The sequence below is a fragment of the Xenopus tropicalis genome, chromosome 5 (genome assembly GCF_000004195.4).
Source record: "Xenopus tropicalis strain Nigerian chromosome 5, UCB_Xtro_10.0, whole genome shotgun sequence".
Classification (NCBI taxonomy): domain Eukaryota; kingdom Metazoa; phylum Chordata; class Amphibia; order Anura; family Pipidae; genus Xenopus; species Xenopus tropicalis.
This window is the reverse complement of record NC_030681.2, coordinates 138816921-138837932: the sequence shown is the minus strand read 5'-3', so window position 1 is coordinate 138837932 and position 21012 is coordinate 138816921. Positions and strand designations below refer to the sequence as shown.

At 42.4% G+C, this 21012-nt stretch overlaps 1 protein-coding gene across 3 annotated transcripts in view; it reads left to right on the top strand.

Moving 5' to 3' along the window:
- rock2 (Rho-associated, coiled-coil containing protein kinase 2) overlaps window positions 1-21012 on the top strand; it is a 96607-nt gene that overhangs the window by 67453 nt on the left and 8142 nt on the right. For 2 of the 3 annotated variants that reach the window (XM_002942181.4, XM_004914468.3), the window contains exons 11-31: window positions 1302-1393; window positions 2398-2446; window positions 2779-2914; window positions 3146-3237; window positions 3318-3564; window positions 4346-4452; window positions 4679-4838; window positions 6308-6468; window positions 7882-8066; window positions 8595-8664; window positions 9269-9372; window positions 9872-10058; window positions 10915-11008; window positions 11155-11249; window positions 12318-12497; window positions 12609-12777; window positions 15335-15402; window positions 15680-15768; window positions 17322-17400; window positions 17854-18112; window positions 18439-18652. In XM_002942181.4, coding sequence (XP_002942227.2) covers window positions 1302-1393; window positions 2398-2446; window positions 2779-2914; window positions 3146-3237; window positions 3318-3564; window positions 4346-4452; window positions 4679-4838; window positions 6308-6468; window positions 7882-8066; window positions 8595-8664; window positions 9269-9372; window positions 9872-10058; window positions 10915-11008; window positions 11155-11249; window positions 12318-12497; window positions 12609-12777; window positions 15335-15402; window positions 15680-15768; window positions 17322-17400; window positions 17854-18112; window positions 18439-18652 — 2837 coding nt within the window. The remainder of the gene's footprint in view (window positions 1-1301; window positions 1394-2397; window positions 2447-2778; window positions 2915-3145; window positions 3238-3317; window positions 3565-4345; window positions 4453-4678; window positions 4839-6307; window positions 6469-7881; window positions 8067-8594; window positions 8665-9268; window positions 9373-9871; window positions 10059-10914; window positions 11009-11154; window positions 11250-12317; window positions 12498-12608; window positions 12778-15334; window positions 15403-15679; window positions 15769-17321; window positions 17401-17853; window positions 18113-18438; window positions 18653-21012) is intronic. The other variant, XM_004914469.3, reaches the window with a different exon arrangement.

Below are 21012 nucleotides of genomic sequence, written 5' to 3'. Positions count from 1 at the left end.
TATAGGCAGCATAGGGTAGGCAGAGTATGGCACATAGGGCAGGGAGGGTATGGCACCCACAGGCAGCATAGGACAGGCAGAGTATGGCAGGCAGAGTGCTGCCTGTGTGTGCCATACTCTGCCTACCCTATGCTGCCTGTGGGAGGTGAACCTGGCAGGGGTTTGTTCTGAGAGTTTGTTAGCAGTTGGAAATAGCCATTAAATGGTCACTAAGGTGTGTAATTATATGCTGGGGGTTGCTGTGATATCCACAGGGGAGGAGGAGGCATATGGATTTAAGGGTATGTCTTAATATGACATAATATCATTCTTTAACATATGAATGATGGTTGATATCCCTGCAGCGACCATTGTGATAAAATGGGTGTGGTTTGAAGTGTGTGTGGTTTAAAATGGGGGAGTGGCCAAAACTGGCTTCCATTAGCGGCCCTCCACCATGTATGCGAGAGAAATTCCGTCCCTCGGCACCGCAGAAGTTGGACAGCACTGCACTACAGTATATGCCAATTAGTGCAATCGTGTTCCTCTTGGACCGATTCGGCAGCTAATCGGCCTGTGTATGGGCAGAACCGAGCAGCCTGGCCGACCGATATCGGGCCTGAAATTCGCCAGATCTCGATCGGCCAGGTTAGAAAATCCAGTCGGATCGGGGACCGCATCGACTCATTGATGCGGTCCCCAAACCGACTGCCCCATGGCCGCAAATGTAATTCGATCGTTTGGCCCCAGGGCCAAACGATCGGATTATTTATTTATTTTTTTTGGCTACTTGCCACCCGATATCGCCCACCCGTAGGTGGGGATATCGGGTGAAGATCCGCTCACTTGGCGACATCGCCAAGCGAGCGGATCTTATAGTATATGGGGACCTTTAGGCACCAGTGGGGAAGAGAGGACTGGTTAACTGCTCCCACGGATTTGAAGATATTCTTTCAGTTCTAAAGGCTTCAGAAGCTTATGGCACTCTAAAAACCCAATTAGCCAATTGTAGAAAAATAGTGAAAATAAGGAAAAATCAATGACTTGGCCCAGCCAGACCAGTCTAGATTCATACTAGGCATATCTATTATTATTAATCTTAGAAGATTCTACACAAATATGTATATTCACAGTGACATACTGTTTGCCTCAACTGTTCTATCTTTTAATTGGTTATTCCGATTACTTCTTTGGTACACAACTACAGCTGTGTAGCAATGTTTTGATGTCTGGGGCATTGTATTGACAACAACCAGTGCACTTAGAATGAGTGGTTTGTTAACAGCTGGCATCCTAAAATAAACTGTATGTTCTTATTGCAGCAGTCAGCGCACTTGCAAAAAGTCATTAACAAGCTGGAAGAGCAGCTCCATAATGAGATGCAAACCAAAGACGAACTGGAGCAAAAGTTCAGGTACATGCCCGGCGTCCCTACAGTGAAGTTTAATGTGAAATTATGGATATCTTTCCTTCTGATGTGGGTCAGTGCAGGAACATCTCCTATTGCATTTCCCAAGAAACTGATGAGAGTACAGACCAGTCTTATGTAGTTGTAGTAGTAGTAGTAGTAGTAGTACTACAGGTATTGGACTTTTTATCCAGAATGCTTGGGACCTGGGGGTTTCCAGATAAGGGGTCTTTTCATAATTCAGATCTCCATACCTTAGGTCTTCTAAAAGAATCGTATAAACATTAATTAAACAAAATAGGATTGTTTTGCCTCCAATGAGCATTAAATATATCATATACAGTTCTAGTATTACAGTTACACAGAAAAAGGAAATCATATTAAAAAAAAAATTGAATTGATTAAAATGGAGTCTATTGGAATAATTTTGAGCTTTCTGCATAATGGGTTTCCGGATAACGGATCCCATACTTCTATTAGCATTAGTATGCTGTTTGTTATTTAGTCCATGTTTGACTTAAATGTGGGTTTTTTTTCACATAATAGATCTGCAAAATGGGATCAACCTTCCAACCATGTAGTAACCAGAAGTTAATTGTCTGGGTGGTCAGCTCTACTGGAACTAGGAGATATGTAGAAATATTCCAAAGCCATATTGAGACTGTTCCTAGCACAATATTGCATTTTTGCCTGTATAGCTTTATTTCTGAAAAATAATGTTCCGTGGCTTATGTAGGCCCCACGCGGCTGAACTAATCTCTGTACAGACACAGTTTTGCTTTGGCCACATGTAAGTATCCAGGCAGACCTGTATCTGAGAACATGTGATTTAAGACGATTTTGTCCAATTAGTACCAGAGGCTAAGCTGACTGATCAATCATTTTTAGTGGCCCATACATAAACTGTGTTAGATAACGGGGTTCCTTCGTTTTTCTCTGATGTTGCTATATTCTGAAATCGGGCAGCAAGCTTTACATGGTTATAATTCAAATCTTTTGATGTTTAATAGAGCTGTAAATTTACGTTTGGAGAAGACAGTGAAGGAGCTGGATGAAGAGGTGAGTGCTGTGTAATCTCTAAAAATGCACAGAATAAAATAATAAAAGGTGCTTGTACAATAGCTAACTTTTAAATTCCACTGGCTAATTAGTTGCTATGGGTTACTAGACCAGAAGCAAATTTTGCCCCTTTTATTGCAATAGCCTTGTATTTTTTTTTTTTCCCCCACACGTTCTTATGTTCCATGTAGTGTATGTTCAACCCAGAATCCCTTGCTGCTGAGTCTCTTTTTATAACAGTTGGAACTGGAGCCATTTCTGAAATGATGAAGAGCTTGTTGTGCATCCAATATGTTTTTGGAGAAATAGTTATTTTGTATTGTGACTTTCAGGCCAATGCTAGGAAGAGCATAGAATCGACCACCAGGCAGCTGGAGCGTGAGAAGGCTCTTCTGCAGCACAAGAGCACAGAGTACCAAAGAAAAGCAGAGAATGATGCCGACAGGAAGCGCAGCCTGGAAAATGAAGGTCTGTATTGTGTTGCAGAATGTACTGAAACTCTATCCACCACTGGAATGATAACCAAGGCCTAATGTACAGGCATCACTGGGTTTATATATGTGAGTGTATAGATAGGTCAGTATAAGTATGTGTATATATGTGCACTGGGGTTCACTTGTTGGGGTTGAACTTGATGGTCTTTGGTCTTTTTACAACCCAACTTAACTGTGTAATTATATGTAACTATGTATTTTGCAGTTAATAGTTTAAAGGATCAGCTTGAAGATTTGAAAAGAAGAAACCAAAATTCCCAAATATCAAATGAGAAGATGAATCAGCTCCAAAGACAGGTGAGTAAGAGCTACTGTAACAACATGGCAAACTCACCCTATGCAGTACCTTACTTATTATGCTCTACTTTCACTGGCAGCTGGATGAAGCCAACGCACAGCTTCGCACAGAGTCTGATGCAGCTGCCCGGCTGAGGAAGACTCAGACCGAGATGTCCAAACAAATACAGCAGCTAGAAACCAACAACCGTGAGCTTCAGGATAAGACTTGCATGTTGGAGAATGCCAAGCTGAAACTAGAAAAGGACTTTATTAACCTGCAGTCGGCTTTGGAGTCAGAACGGAGGGACCGGACTCAGGGGTCAGAAGTAATAAGTGACCTTCAAGGTATGCACCTGCCGGTTACGTGTAATTACTTTTACCTCTGGCTTTATATTGTGTGGTGATAACAAATCTACAAATATACCTTTCTCTTAACCATCTAAGCTTACAAGCAGAGGACCACAGAATAGTAAATATGTTCTGTCTTCCAGTGTTTTATTTGTCTAATCTCAATACTGAGAGCTGAAGCCATAGTCATTTTCCTATTAAAGGAGAAGGAAAGGCATTTTGGCATTTTAGTGCCAATAAATTAGCCACATTAGTGCCACCTAGAACACTATATTCTGCAGAAAGCTTTACCATACCTGAATAAACAGCCTTGAAGCTCCCTCTGTTTAAGATTGCAGCTGCCATTTTAGCTTGGTCTCAGTAGCTTCCCTGCTGTAGCTCTAGCCCTTGGTAACTTCTAATAGGAGGGGGAGGGAGTTTTATGACTTCTTATGGGAGGGGGGAGCAGGAGAAGGGAGACAGCTGCACAGACTCAGGCTCCAGAAAGAAGGATTTTTCTGAGAGAGGAAGTCTGATACAGGAGAACATGTTTATGTTTATACAAAGGAAGGCAAAAAATCCTGTGTTTCTTTTGAAAGAGGACTCAGTGCAGCGTTTCTGTGAGTGCTTATGGCTGTAATTACCTAGACCTTTCTGATAAAGCTTACTTAGTTTTTACCTTCTCTTCTCTTTTAAAGTGTTTTTAATAGTTCTATAAACCTGTTATCATATCTGCCTTGGGATTTTGCTTGGTTCTCCAAGCAAAGACCTGAGTCACCCCAATTTTTTCTATCAATAGGACGAATATCTGTCTTGGAAGAGGATCTAAAGAAAGGCAAAGAGCTGCTAGCAAGAGCAGAAGCAGAAAAGCAGCAAATGCATGAGGGGTTAGCCATTTTGGAGAAGGTAAGGAGCTTGGGATTCATAAGGAAATGTATGAGTGGGGACTGCCATTTATTTCGTTTGCACAGAAAACAAGACCAAAAGACGATCTCTTATGAAACCTAGAGGTTTTTCTGCTGTCTATGCAGACAAGTCTAGAACCTTCCTGGGTTCTGCCATGATGTTAAACCTGCCACAATATTGCCTGGAATGCTTGTTAGTCCTTACATGACTGTTCTTGTACCTTTAGGAAAAGAGCAATCTGGAAATCGATATGACCTACAAACTAAAAGCACTACAGCAAAGCGTTGAGAAAGAGGAGGCTGAACATAAAGCCACAAAAGCTCGGCTGGCTGACAAGAACAAAATTTACCAGTCCATTGAGGAGACCAAGTCAGAAGCAATGAAAGGTACAATATGATTTGTTAATTCTACTTGCTTAAGGTATCGTGTGACCAGTTCTATACAATACATTGCATGAAATTCACCTAAAAGAAGCTATTTTATTTCTATTTGGAACAACTGAGGGGGTTATCAGTTTCAACTTCTTCCAGCTGTAGCAGTTTACCCTAGCTGTAATGCTGCTAAGCATTCCGTGGCTTTTTATTATGATTGGCTGTTACTGTGACATATGGAAAAGAATACATTTGCTTGTTGGAGTTGTAATGGTTAAAACTTTGGGCAAGAAAATGCCCAGTTGGGCAAGTTTAGTTAGAGAATGACTTTACCCATATCTGTTCTGTGGCAGGTAGCAAAGAGATTACAGATTTATTCTAGAAAGATCCGTAGGCTTTTGGGTAGGCACTAATGCGATGGCAAGAAGATGACGCACTACATGCCAATGCTGCAGACATTTAAGCTCGCGACCACAAATATCTAATGCAGCAGAACCCAGCTTTATAAGAGGTCACATGAGGCACGGTACATTTCTGCCTCCGAGGTGTTCATAGAGCTCTCCATTTGGGAGTCTCTGGCAAGGCTGGACCTCACACGTGTAGAAGTGCAGACATAAAGCTCTTGGTATTTCTGTGCCAAAGTAAACATGGTGAGCTGTACGCAGGCCCTGGCATCTCTGAATAAAGCTGAGCAGTCTTACACTGCCGGTAAGATTATACTGCTGGAATGCAGCCTCATTGCTCAGGTATTTTGAGACTTTGGGATCATTCTATCTTCTTAACTCCTTCTGGCTTGTTTTGGGGTCCAGGGCCACATCTGTTTTGCATTTTATTGCTAGTTAATAAATAGCTGAGGAGCTCTACAAGAATTTGTTCTCTTCCTAAATATCGGAGCCGAACACTTTGCCCCACATAAAAAACTAACTTCTCCACTTGTCTTTCCAAGGCATGAAGGGCCCATTATTTTACTTTGCAATTAAAGGGGTGGATCGCCTTTTAGATAAGTTTTAGTATGTTATGGAATGGGAAATTCTAAACAAGATTTCAATTGGTCTTCATTATTTATTTTCTGAAGTTTTTGTAATTGTTTGCCTTCTTTTTGTAACACTTCTTTGAAATAGGGGCCACTAACCTTAGCAGCCAAAAAACGATAGCTCTGTGAGGCTACAGTTTTACGGTTATTGTTACTTTTCATAACTTATTTTTATATCCTGATCCTCTTATTTCTATCCCAGTCTCTTATTCAAACCACTCTCTGGTTGCTAAGGTAATTTGAACTCTAGCAACCAGATAGAAGCTGAAACTACAAACTGGATAGCTGCTGAACAAAAATTGAAATAATTAAAAAAAACTACACATAATTAAAAATGAAGACCTATTAAAAATTGTCTCTGAACATACATCATGCAAAAAGATGAACAACCCCATCAAGGGTGAACCAGTAATCTGTAATAAGCAATATGTTTCTTGTGGTGTCCCCACAGACATGGAGAAGAAGCTTCATGAGGAGCGCCTGGTTAAGCAGAGGCTAGAGAACAGCTTGCTGGAGACAGAGAAACAATACTCCATGTTGGACTGTGACCTCAAACAAGCCAAGCAAAAGATCAACGAGTTGGAATCACTTAAAGACAAACTTAGCGAGGATGTAAGTATTGGAATAGTGTACATGGTAATGGAATTGTGACCTTTGATTTGAGGCGTATATTAGACTGTGGGGCCAGCATGGCTATCCATATTAGACTGTGGGGCCACCATGGCTATCCATATTAGACTGTGGGGCCAGCATGGCTATCCATATTAGACTGTGGGGCCACCATGGCTATCCATATTAGACTGTGGGGCCAGCATGGCTATCCATATTAGACTGTGGGGCCAGCATGGCTATCCATATTAGACTGTGGGGCCAGCATGGCTATCCATATTAGACTGTGGGGCCAGCATGGCTATCCATATTAGACTGTGGGGCCAGCATGGCTATCCATATTAGACTGTGGGGCCAGCATGGCTATCCAAAATACAATGTAATAGAATAGCTTTATGGTTAGAATAAGTTTTGGGGCAAATATGGCTGTGCGGTATACTATTTAAAGGAGAAGGAAGGGCATTTTGGCATTTTACTGCCAATAGACTAGCCACATTAGTGCCGCCTAGAACTCTATATTTATTCTGCAGAAAGCTTTACCATACCTGAGTAAACAGCCCTAGAAGCTTCTTTTATTTAAGATTTTAGATTGATCTCAGTAGCTTCCTTGCTGCAGCTCTATGTGCTGGTAGCATAGATCACACATTCTTATGGGAGGGGGAGAGAATTCTTATAGGAGGGTAAGCAGGAGAAGGGAGAGAGCTGTTTAGACTCGGCCCCGGGATGAAGGATTTTTATGAGGGAGGAAGTCTGATACCAAAGAGCATGTTTACACAAAAAAGAAAAGACATCCTCTGTGTTTCTTTTGAGGACTCAGTGCAGCGTTTCTGTGAGTGCTTATGGCTGTATTTACATAGACCTTTCTGATTAAGCTTCCTTAGTTTTTACCTTTCCTTCTCCTTTAATAGGACAGAGTGGCATATTGTAATACAGCAGAGCCTGTTTGTTAGAATTATTTCAAACCCTCATGGCTGAATAGGATGCATTGTAAGAAAATGCAACAGATGGATACAACAGACAGAGAGCCAGTATAACAAAAAACGCAATGAAAGGGAAGCCAACCTGGCTGCATAGAATTTATTTGTAATAGTACTGACCCCATTACAAGAGTTGTGCAATGAGATGTGGCTCAACATGGCTGCATAGGATGCACTGTAATAGAACAGAAGCCTTATAGCTAGGCTTTGAAGAGTGGCATGGTTAGGATCATTTAGTGGATTGTGAGCCCGCACAACTACACTTTTTTTTTTTTTTTTTTGCTTGCAAAATGGCACGGTCAATGTGGGGCAGCAGTATGCTCACTCACGGAATTGCAAATGTTCTCCTCATCTAAAATTTTATCTTCCTGGCTTCTAAAGGTTATGAAAGTTGGGGAGGATGTATATAGCACCCCATTTACATTGTGAATTCTTTCAGGTTAAAAACTTAACGCTCAAAGCAGAACAAGAGGCACAGAAGCGCAACCTGACGCATAACGATCTGAAGATGCAGATACAGCAAGTGAATAGCCTGAAGATGTCTGAGAAGCAACTGAAGCAAGAGATCAACCATCTGACTGAGATAAAACTTAACCTGGAGAAACAGAACAACGAGTTGCGCAAGTATGAGAAACAAATCTACTGCTGTAAATAGCACTAGGGGCAGGCCTGGACTGGGCTGATTCTGGCAAATGCCAGAGGGGCTGCTGTAAGATGCCATAGACAGTCACTATTTATTGGGCTGGGGGGCTGTTTGGGCCTCTGTGTACCTGAAATGCCAGGGCCCATTTTAAATCTCAGTCCAGACCTGACTAGGGGTCTCCAGAACAAGTAGAGCTAAGTTTGTCAAAGCAAATTTAAAGGGGTATTCTTTGTTATAGTTGACAATCTATTGCCCCCAAGCCTTGGTATTTGTTGTTTAACAACATCTGAAAACTCACTGTGTTTCTGTCTGTTCTATAGTAGCAAGGCACTGCAGGTTGTGATAACATCATAGGTTATTTCAAGCTAAAGAAATTGTTAGAGACATTGGAAACATGAAATAAGTAGTATGGTTTCAGCCATTGTCTTGCACTTATACACAGCGCTGTCACCAGGTTATGTTCAATTGTACTGTATTAATATAGTGTCCTACTGTTTGTTATTGTACAGAGAAAGAGTAGATGCGGATGGACAGATGAAGGAGCTTCAAGACCAACTGGAGGCTGAGCAGTATTTCTCAGTACGTATGAACAGAACCCATTTTCCATCTGCTGTGATAGCTTGCTGCCTACATAGAACATTTTCTTCCTTGCATAGTTATTGGTCTTTGTATACAAGGATAATTATGCTTTATACAAGCTGCATGGGATCTCACAGTGATCCAAGTGGTTATCAAAGTATTCCCTTAGTTCTAGTTCATGGCTAATTGAATATTGTCATATACTGTATCTGCTTCAGAGGTTTTTAGGCCTATTAATGGTCTAAAATCGGGATAATGCTTCCCTAGTAGCCAGTTTCCTGTTTTAAAGGAGACGGCTTAACTGAAACCCCCCCCCAATCTTGTTGGCAACGATGAACAGGACTTAGTTCCCTATAAGGAACAGATGGGTGCGACTAGTAGGGGTTTTGGAGAAATTATAATAAATCGGCCCGAAACACAACTTTTTAAGCAGTGCTATACTGCACTGGTACATTCTTTTTACACAATATGTCCCCTTTAAGAGCAGTTTTTTTTAATAAAAAGTGTGATAAAATTGAGGCCCCCGAAGTTCTTGGATCCTTAATATATGTATTAAATGCCACCATGCCTTTTAGTTAGCCTGAGTTTTCTTCCACTTTTATAGACGCTGTACAAGACGCAGGTGCGGGAGCTGAAAGAGGAGTGTGAAGACAAGAGCAAGATGTGCAAAGAAGTGCAGCAGAAGGTCCAAGAGCTTCAGGATGAGAGGTGAGTAATGAATCCATTGTGCTTAGCTTGGGTTTGAGAACAGAACTCTTTGTGGCTTGGAAAGGACTCTGCTGTCTGTAACTGAGCAGCTGTACACTTTCTCTTTTATTTGTGTTAGATCATAGTATCAAGCCATTTAATTTATGGGAGGCCTAATTCATCATAAAACATTCCATGTCATTCTCTCAAGCATCTCTTGCTCTTTCACTCTAATGTGACATAATTGCCACTGTACAATGCATAGAAAGTATTTGTGTCACGTGATGCATTGTTTTAACGTAATATTAGATGTCACCTTGGTTCCATAACCCGTATAAAACATATAGTCATGAAACTCCTGGGTGACTTACAATATTTTACAACAAGGAGAACATTATTCCCTGTATTATTTACTGAATATTACAACTATTTAATATATGGCAGATATCTGCCATACAGTTGGGGCCCTGAAAGCAACCAATGAAATCATTCAGCAGTCATCATTATTTCCCTTCAACAGAGACTCCCTGGCGGCTCAACTGGAGATCACATTGACCAAGGCCGACTCCGAGCAGCTGGCCCGTTCCATTGCCGAGGAACAGTATTCCGACCTGGAGAAAGAGAAGATCATGAAGGAACTAGAGATTAAGGAGATGATGGCACGGCACAAGCAGGAGCTGGCAGAAAAATATGCTACAATTGCTTCTGTATGTAGAGAAGGTTTAGTTTTACTACTGGCCAGCTTATCCTGGTAATGCTGTAGTTACGGCATTGCAAGGGACATTTTCAAATACCACTTTTACTAGAATATTGATGATATGGCCCATTTAAATGAACCAGACATGGATTGTTTTAAAGGTACAGTAACACCAAATAAGTGTTTTAAAGTAATTTAAATATAATGTACTGCTCTGCCCTGGTAAAACTGGTGTGTTTGCTACAGAAACGTTACTATAGTTAATATAAATAAGCTGCTGTGTAGCCATGGGGGCAGCTATTCAAGCTGGAAAAAGAAAAAATGGCACAGGTTACATAGAAGATAACAAATAAACTCTGCAGAATACAATGGTGTTTTATCTGTTATCTGCTATGTAACCTCTGCCTTTTTTCCTTTTGAATGGTTGCCGCCATGGCTACACAGCAGGTTTTATATATAAAATAGTCGTCTTTCTGCAGCAAACACCCAACTTTTACCAGTGTAGGGCAGCAGTATATCATAGTTTAATTACTTTTTCATTTTTTGGTGTTACTGCTCCTTTAAAGTAAGTATAGGAGCCACCCCTTAAATTGCCCATGGCTGCCAACACTTTTTGCTTCTGCCCTTTTTAGAAACCATGCAACTCCCTAAATGCAAAATACTGATAATGGGCCAGATCAGATTCAATTTGATTAGGAAAGCTTATCTCCAAATTCAGTTCCAGATTGTCCCATAGACCCAGATACAAGTCAGTCAAAAAACTCTGTTGAAGTCTATGGGAAAAAAAATTGTAACTGGCCCAGTATGTGGGCAAAAAGCAAGTGCAATATTCCAGTGCCTTACAGTGAACATCTTTTTCTCTGCAGTTGGAAGAAGCTAACAAAACACTGACTATCGATGTAGGCAATTTGGCTAATGAGAAGGAAGACTTAAACAACAAACTGAAAGAAACCCAAGAACGTGAGTATCTCTTACGGATGCTGAAGAGAGACTTTTTTTTTTTAATTCTCCAAACATTATATAGACATTATTTGGAGTAACATACACACTAATCCTTACATTTGTGCTATTATACATAGTAGCCATGTTAATTTCTTTCCAAACAGTAATTCAGAATCTGAAAGAGGAAGAAAGCAGCATTATTACCGTCAAGGCACAGTTTGAGAAGCAGCTGTTAACTGAGAGGACTTTGAAGACACAGGTAAATACATAGTTATTACAGGCACAGGTAGTACATAGCAGGGATGTATCTATAGAGCAGGGATCCCCAACCTTTCTTACTCGTGGGCCACAGTCAATTGTAAAAAGACTTGGGGAGCAACACAAGCATCATAAAAGTTCATGGAGGAGCCAATGTGATTGGCTATTAGGCAGCCTCTATGCACACTATCAGCTTACAGGGGCTTTATTTGGTAGGAAATCTTGTTTTTATTCAACCAAAACTTGCCCCCAAGTCAGGAATTCGAAAATAACTCCCTGGTTTGGGGGCATTCTATGACCCACTAGTCTGATGCCCACCCACCTTCTAGTGATATCATACACAGTGGTACCTTAACACGGCAAACCTGGCTGCACCCATCACTCTAGCCCAGGGATCCCCAACCTTTTATACCTGTGAGCCACATTCAAATGGAAAAAGTTTTGGAGAGCAACAGAAGCATGAAAAAAGTTCCTGGAGGTGCCAATAAGAGCTATAGTTGGGTATTTGGTAGCCCCTATGTGGACTGGCAGCCTACAGACGGCTCAGGATTTTTATGCAGCCAAAACTTTCCCCCTAACCAGAAATTCAAAAATAAGCACCTGCTTTGAGGCCACTGGGAGCAACATCCAAGGGGTTGGGGAGCAACATGTTGCTTACGAGCCACTGGTTGGGTATCACTGCTATAGAGGATGAAGACCCTGCAAGTGCTGAGGTGGGGGCAGGAGGTAAAAGGGTCCCAGTGCAGCAGTTTTGCTATATGTTTATTAACAAAGTCTTAGTCGCAAAGTTTAGGGGGCCTAAAATAATTTTGCTGTGGGGGCCAGTAATTTCTAGTTATGCCCCAATGCCATAGGGTCAGGGAACTGACCAGCAATGATGATGGACAGTCTGCTTTAAACACAATAGCACATGTAATGGTGTCTGGCCAGCAGTGCATAGACTGCCTTCTCTTGCCCTCTCCAGCTTTTACCCAGTCATTTATTGTATGAAGGTTGTAGCTACTAACAGGACTCCTCCTTTTTTACACATTGAAGCTCAACACTTATCCTTGTTTTCTGGCCTTTTTAGGCTGTAAACAAGTTAGCCGAAATCATGAACCGCAAGTTACCCACGAAGCGAGGGCCGGACACAGATGTACGAAGAAAGGAAAAGGAGAACCGCAAGCTGCAGTTGGACCTGAAATCGGAGCGTGAGAAATTCTCTCAGCTTGTCTTCAAATACCAGAGGGAAGTGAATGACATGCAGGCGGTAAGAACCCTTTTCTATAAGAACAATACCAAATTATTAAATATATAAATATAGAGATCTCTGCTCTAATTAGTAGAGAGGGGTTGATATCCCTTTTTTTTTTTTAAACAGCTAATAGCAGATGAGAACCAAGCCCGAGTCGAACTGCAGATGGCGCTAGATAGCAAAGACAGTGACATAGAGCAGCTCCGGTCGCAACTGCAGTCTATGAACCTCGGCCTTGACAGCACAAGTATCGGCAGTGGACACGGTGACACAGATGCTGATGATGGCTTTCCAGGTAATTTCGCCTCCTGTTATTTTCTCTGAAATGTACAAGGTATCCTTTAATAATTGGCATTAGAGATAAGGCTGGAGCCCTAACCCAATAGTCAAAATGGTGTTATTGAGGAATGTACAACCTGTGGGGGAAGTGGACCTTCCAGGGAAAGCCCTGCTCACACTTCATATTCTCATTCTGTCACTTCCTATTGGGATTCTGTACAAATGGGAAATCCGATTAATTAAAAAATAATCTCCTCCACTTTAGCTTTTTTCCTGTAGTGGGTCAGTTATTTCTGCTTCCTTACGTTGGGGGCCAGTGTGTATTAAAATGTTGTTATCATACAAAGCTAAGTGTGCAGAGGAGTAATATTCTGTGTGTACAATAAGCCACATCCTCATATATTTTGTACATCGGGGAATATAATTAGTACTCATGAATGGAATTACTTTTCCCTAAGCCGCCACCATTATATGTAAAAAAAAAAAAAAAACATTTGGGTTTTTTTTTTTTTTATTTGTTTTCCATCTTCTTACTTTGGTAATTTTAACATCTCCTTTGCACTTTCCTCCCATCCTGTGCTGGGTTTCCAGTTCACATCACCCAGTCCCGTACTACGGAGTCCATGTCATTTACCTATCAGCGTTCTTCTACCTCTGTCACCATTGGCACTAAGCCCTTGCGTTCTCGCTTGCTTCCCGACTCTGACTCTGACTCAGATGAGGAACCCTTCCCTTGTGCACCAGTCGTTACTGAACCTGATAGTGATGATAGTGAAGGTGACGTCTCTGTGCACCACTGTGTTCTGCACTGTTTGTGATAACCCCTTTGATGTTTCCTGCCCCCACTTAACACCGGCAGTGATAGTGCGCCTCTGAAGTTACACGTTATTAACACTGAAAGGTGGATCCTGGGAGCATGGCATGATTGCTGACCGTGCATGAAGCTGGGGCAAGCAGGGTTTGGCTCTACAGTTATCAGTTTGGGTAGGAAAGCAATAAATTACGCTACATGTGAAATGTAACATGCAACTCTGAATGAAAGAAATGGAAGTAATCTAAGCAACTTTGCAACTGGGTTTGATTTTGTACCTGTAGCCCAGCAACTGTGGGGAATAGTCACTTTACTCAAAGTAGATTAGTTGTGAGCCTTGAGGTAAGCGGTTCCACCAACCAGTGAACATGGACCTTGTGAGGTTATGGTAAGTGCTTCCACCAATCTGATAGCAGATTAGTCTTGAGTCCTTATAGTCAGTAATTCAGCCAAGCAAAACCACTGCAAATGATCTTATATATGGAGGGGTGGGCGGTAGCCATCCTTGATTTACTTCAAGGCAAAAGTTTCAAAGACTTCCCCACAGACTTCCTCCTACATGAGACGATGTTATACATTACTGGTTGAAGCAATAATATGCTTTAGGTGGTGCCAATATTACCTTCTCTTCATTGTGTTGGGGCTATTGTTTATACTGGGTAAATCCTTTGTATCTACCATAAGACTAACTATTACAAGCTGGCAGTACTGTAAAGGCTGCTGTACGTTCCAGAGGTTGCCGTACACAAGAAAGCAATATAGATACGTATTTTGGATGATTATGGAAGCATTGGAAGCATTTTTAGGCCTAAATACAAAGCCACCTGCTGGTACAATGATGTCTGTAATTCAGTGGATACTTTATAAGCAAAAAGGAATAAGTGCAATGCCCCCAACTCAGTCAGGCAGGAGTGGTGGAAAGCTGCTTGCCTGTGTGGCATGGGCGGTAAATACATGGATGCGAGTCTGTATCCAGATAATTCTGCGCTGTGTGGTTTTTGCTTTTCTGGTTTTAACCACGAGCTTGGCACAGGCATTACATCAAGTTAAAGACGTAACCTTGGAGGGAAAGACAGATATCCTTTCCCCATTGCCTTTTAGGCTTATGGCACACTGGGCCATTTCTAGTGCTTTGTATAGCACACTCCAGGGAAGGAGGACTAGGTTTCCTAGTGATATGCATATGTCACCCTACGGCACGTGGCGCATAGTGGTTATTCCCATTTCCCATCGCCCCATGAAGCGAGGAATCACCCTTTTGCTATATGGCACTCCACTGTCCCTGGCGTCTCTAAGAGTGGGTTTGTTTTACTTATTTGCTCCGTGTTCAGACTCATCTGATCATAAACCCTCATGTTCAGGTAGGTAATATATCAGGTGTAATGTGTGCTTCAGGATGAGTAGCCCATGGAATCCTATCAACAACTAACATTTACTAGTCTGCTAGGAAGTAAACATCTGTCATGGGTTGCTTGGAGCAAACATTGTAGCCATTATTATATTGCCCCAGGCCATAGCTCTAATTCTGATTACTGGGTAACACGGAAAGCATACTGGGCTTGCTTCTTTAACTTCCTTTCCCAGCATTCCTCATTAGCCAGTAATCAGAATTAAATCACAGATTACTTTGCGCCTGCTTTGCTTGGATTTGCTTGTGCCTTAAATGATGTGCTATGAAGAGTGATGTGTATGATTGGCTAATGCTCCCAAATGTACTGACAACATTGTGGGATTTGCCACTGACTTTTGCCTTTCTCCACAGAATCCAGGCTGGAAGGATGGTTGTCGCTTCCTTTGCGCAACGCCAAAAAGTTTGGTTGGAATAAGAAGGTAAGACCATGGCAGGTAGCAAATTCCTAACACATCAGCTTGTGCTGAACTACAGCTCCCATCATTCTTAGTTGGCCACAACATTGAATCTGTAGTTCAATATCGTGTTTATTTTTCGTGAGTTTTTTCTTATCGATCCTAGAAAATGAATTACAGATTTTCATCTCGTTGGATCAGATGAATTAACTGTAATGACTGTTAGTGCAGACTGATGGAGGATACTAGCCTAAACAATACCAGTGTGTTCCTTAACACCCTCTCCCTTGATTTCATGCAGTACGTAGTGGTGAGCAGCAGGAAGATCCTGTTTTATGACAGTGAGCAGGATAAGGAGCTGTCCAACCCTTCCATGGTGCTGGATATTGAGTAAGTATGGTGCGAGCCATTCTCATGAAGTACACATAATGTGGGCATATGCAATATATTAACGGCAACATTAAGGTCCCTATTATTAAGATGGCTGATGATTTGCTCTCTCCAGACCAGTGCTGTCCAACTTCTGTGGTACCGAGTGCCAGAATTTTTCTAGCCTACGTGGTGGAGGGCCAATAATGGAAGCCAGTTTTGACCACTCCCTGTTTTAAACCACAACAATGTTAACACAGACATTTTTTAAACCATATCCATATTAATATTGGTAGCACACCAAAAAGACAAGTGGTTGGAGCTCATATGTGAAAAAGTTAACAACTATTTCCAAATGCTAACAAACTTCTGGAATAAACCCCTGCCAGGTTTATCTCCCGCAGAGTTTGGCACAAACAGGCAGCGTAGGGCAAGCAGAGTATGGCACACACAGGCAGCATAGGGCAGGCAGAGTATGGCACACACAGGCAGCATAGGGCAGGCAGAGTTTGCACACACAGGCAGCATAGGGCAGACAGAGTATGGCACACACAGGCAGCATGGGGCAGGCAGACTATGGCACACACAGGCAGCATAGGGCAGGCAGACTGTGGCACACACAGGCAGCATAGGGAAGGCAGAGTATGGCACACACAGACAGGGTAGGGCAGGCAGAGTATGGCACACACAGGCAGCATAGGGCAGGCAGACTGTGGCACACACAGGCAGCATAGGGCAGGCAGAGTATGGCACACACAGGCAGCATAGGGCAGGCAGAGTATGGCACACACAGGCAGGGTTGGGAAGGCAGAGTATGGCACACACAGACAGGGTAGGGCAGGCAGAGTATGGCACACACAGGCAGCATAGGGCAGGCAGAGTATGGCACACACAGGCAGGGTTGGGAAGGCAGAGTATGGCACACACAGACAGGGTAGGGCAGGCAGAGTATGGCACACACAGGCAGCATAAATCTGAGGTGTGACCAATGTAGGGGGCCAGTTAATCTCAGTACCGGTACCATTTAAAGCTTACACAAAGGTAAGCAGTCACAGCAGCCACACAGAGGGGGGGCAGCTGCAGGCTGCAAGTTGGATAGCACCGCTCTAGACAGAGCGGTCAGCTAGCTAAAATGAACAGCAGGTGGCACTGTTGTTTCAAATTTATTATATCAGCTGCTAATACCTGAAAAAAAATGAAGAAAAAAAAACATTTTAAATTGCTCAGAATACTCTTCTGACCACTTTTGAAATTCATGTTTTTTTTCCGCAAGGGTTTATATAACAGTATACATTTCTATAGATAGCTTTCTGGCAGCTCCAAGTGTCTATAGACAACTCCCAATGATCTGTGGACAGTACACACTTTACTGATGCATCTAGTGCTCATGGCATAGCTCACATTTCAGTGGGAAGATGGGGGAGGCTTTGTGCGCCAATGCATTAGTTAACCCTTCTCTATCTGTTTGTGAATTTCTAGTGTTACGTTTATCCGCATGTATGTTGTATGCTGTTACCAGCACTGGCCTGGCTGCTGTCTTCATATTTTAATGATGTTGTGTTTGCTTTATGCAGTAAGTTGTTCCATGTGCGACCAGTTACTCAGACGGATGTGTATCGAGCCGATGCCAAAGAAATTCCACGGATTTTCCAGGCAAGTGTCCACTTTACATTGCATAAATGGTTTAAACCAGGCCCTTTCTTTCAGTTTTGATTATTGTTTTAATTCAGGCGAATCCACACAACCTATGGGCCATCCTGTGGCCATTTAGCTGTTGGTAAACTATGACAGCTAATTTAGCCATTTAGCTGTTGGTAAACTAAATACAGCTAAAATGGCCACAAATAAAGCAACATAAAGTTTTGCTACTGCCATTTTGCCATACTGTCGGCATCCTGATATGCTTTACTTCTTATTACTCACGTTTACTACCTTTAAACATGGCCCTCCAAGACCCTATTATGTATGGCAGTCAAAGCCTATTTGTACTCCCTTGAAGAGGTGTATATATATATATATATATATATATATATATTACCTTTGCCGGCAGTGTACTTCTCTCAGTTGCCTATATGCCAAGAAACTAATGGAACCTTTCCTCTTTAGATTCTATACGCCAATGAAGGAGAAAGCAAGAAAGAACAAGAGTTCCAAGTGGACCCCTTAGAGAAATCCAATTACATATGTCATAAAGGACATGAGTTTATCCCCACACTCTACCATTTCCCCACCAGCTGTGATGCTTGTATGAAGCCCCTGTGGCACATGTTCAAACCCCCTGCTGCCCTGGAGTGTCGGCGCTGCCATATCAAGTGCCACAAGGATCATATGGACAAGAAAGAAGAGATAATAGCACCTTGCAAAGGTTTGTGCAGTCCCCGCTCTACCAAGACATATAGCAGAATTCTTTTCTGCAGGCCACAGGACTGCTATTTGAAGGTGCATGTATGTGATTTGCACTACAGATGTCATTTTAATTTTAGCAACATGTTTTGATCTTATTTTGTGACACAGACTAATGTAAATCAGATGAGACTGTGCTTATTGTTAGAGTGAAACTCACATACATTGTCTTCTATTGGATTCTGATCCATGTCCCACGATGCAGTTCAGCTTGCCCAGCTACACTGTATATTTCCTTTGTTTGGCTCTGCTTTGCATATTGATATAGAAACCTCATTTTTGTTCCAGTGAACTATGATATTTCCACCGCAAAGAATCTACTATTACTAGCCAACTCCACAGAAGAACAGCAGAAGTGGGTGAGTCGACTGGTGAAAAAGATCCCCAAGAAGCCCCCTGCTTCTGACCATCAAGCTCGGTCCTCCCCCCGGCCTCCTGCTAAGGCGTCGCTAAACCAGTCCATGAGGCGGCCAAGCCGGCAGCTTCCTCCAAATAAACCCAGGTAACAGCTTAGAATATATTAACCTCCTCTCTGCTAACAAATGCATTTCTGCAGCATCAACAACAGGGCAAAGATGCCATTTGATTACTGTGGTACTAGTCAGGCTCATTGTACAAGGTGATGTTGCAAAATAGAAATAATGGCTCTTGCCCTCTGTGGATGGTATATTAGAGACAATTGGAATTGGAAATTCATTGGTGAGTGTGAAGCTGGTATTTAGCATTCACTACATGATCACTGCATGATCATTGTCTTCTTCCCTGTATCTGTAGGGATAGGCAGGCTTGGGCACTACATTATCCATCTCTTTGTCTCTGTAGGGATAGGCAGGCTTGGGCACTACATTATCCATCTCTTTGTCTCTGTAGGGATATGCAGGCTTGGGCACTACATTATCCATCTCTTTGTCTCTGTAGGGATAGGCAGGCTTGGGCACTACATTATCCATCTCTTTGTCTCTGTAGGGATAGGCAGGCTTGGGCACTACATTATCCATCTCTTTGTCTCTGTAGGGATAGGCAGGCTTGGGCACTACATTATCCGTCTCTTTGTCTCTGTAGGGATAGGCAGGCTTGGGCACTACATTATCCGTCTCTGTAGGGATAGTCAGGCTTGGGCACTACATTATCCATCTCTTTGTCTCTGTAGGGATAGGCAGGCTTGGGCACTACATTATCCGTCTCTTTGTCTCTGTAGGGATAGGCAGGCTTGGGCACTACATTATCCATCTCTTTGTCTCTGTAGGGATAGTCAGGCTTGGGCACTACATTATCGTCTCTTTGTCTCTGTAGGGATAGGCAGGCTTGGGCACTACATTATCCATCTGTGTCTGTAAAGATAAGCAGGCTTAGGCACTACGTTATCCGTCTCTTTATCTCTGTAGGTCAGGAATAAGTAGACTTGTACACCAGGTTATCCTCCTCTTTGTCTCCATAGGTTTAGGCCTGGCTATTCTGGATTTTTCAAGACAATAAAACATCAATTCTGCTTTTACAGCATACTAGAGACTTGTGGTTGTCCAACATGTTTTTTTGTGTCTGAACTGTAGCTTTCTCTGTTGAGTGTAAGCTTGTCAGAACAGGATATACTACCCCTTTTGTTACTTAGCGGACACTGTTGTCAGGTAAATGCTGTGAGTGTACCCCAACACCAACCAATTTAGAGAAATGAAGAAGTATTTTAGTCAGCTGTGTGCGTTTGTGTGAATGTGATGGTTGGGCAGCAGAACCGAACACCTGCGTGCATGTGTATGTATAGAACTGCATAGCCAGTGAGAGCATGTGGTACATTTCTTTTGTGTGTTCCATTGCAGTGAGTGCTACAGTGCCATAATTACACTGTCAATGTATTATTTTGGGTAGAGAACTTCCAGTCCCTTCCCTTCCTATTATGTACCTTGGAAGCAGCCACCAAAGGGCAACTGAGCCAATATCTCTTTTTGTGCTGAGAAGCTTTGCTTGCTGACCTGTGTTCATTCACCCCCTGGCTAACCTGTGGATTCCATGCTCCCCTTCCCACTCCTCCAATCATTTCATTCTGTTCTGTTACTAATTTTCTTTTTAGCCCTGGTCCTGTCCTTCGAATCATTCTCCATTGACTTTCTTTAACTCTTTCCATACGCACAAGTAAGTAAGAGGCTGGGTAGCGGCTCCTGCTGCCTGCACCCTGTGCTTTGCTTGTGAGCCTACTAACCCATGCAATGGTGCCTTATCTCTTATGCACCCAAACCACATTAAACTGGGGATGCACCAATCCAGGATTCAGCTCGGGATTCAGCCTTTTCAGCAGGATTCGGAATCCACATTCCTGGCCAAACCGAATCCAAACCTTTAAAATCAGGTGGCTTTGTCACATAAACAGAGAAGGTGAAAAATTTTCACCTCGCGCATAGCTCTTTAACCCTTCCATAGCCTAATTTTTATATGCACATTAGGGTTCGGTTCGTTATTCGGACAAATATTTTACGAAGGATTTGGGGTTCGACCAAATCCAAAAATAGTGGATTTGGTGCATCCCTACATTAAACGCTTGAGTTCCTGCTGCCGTGTGTGTGTATGTGTGTATAAGATTCAGTTTACTTATGTTTTCTTATTGTAAGGGGGTTATAGCTAATTCCTGCAGGTACAATATCTGCCTGCCAAAACTCTGTTACAAAACTCTGTAGTCAATAACCTTTGGCCATTAGCCAAATAAATAGCAAGACACACAGGCTTGTCATTTATTTGGCTACGGGCCATGTTATTGGTGTCAGCCAACAGGTTCTTCCAAGAAATACCCACTAGCCGCTGTAAAGATGTAGTTCTGTAGTCCAGTAGCCATATGAATTCCTCATATCCGGACAATACCTAGGGACAGAAAGC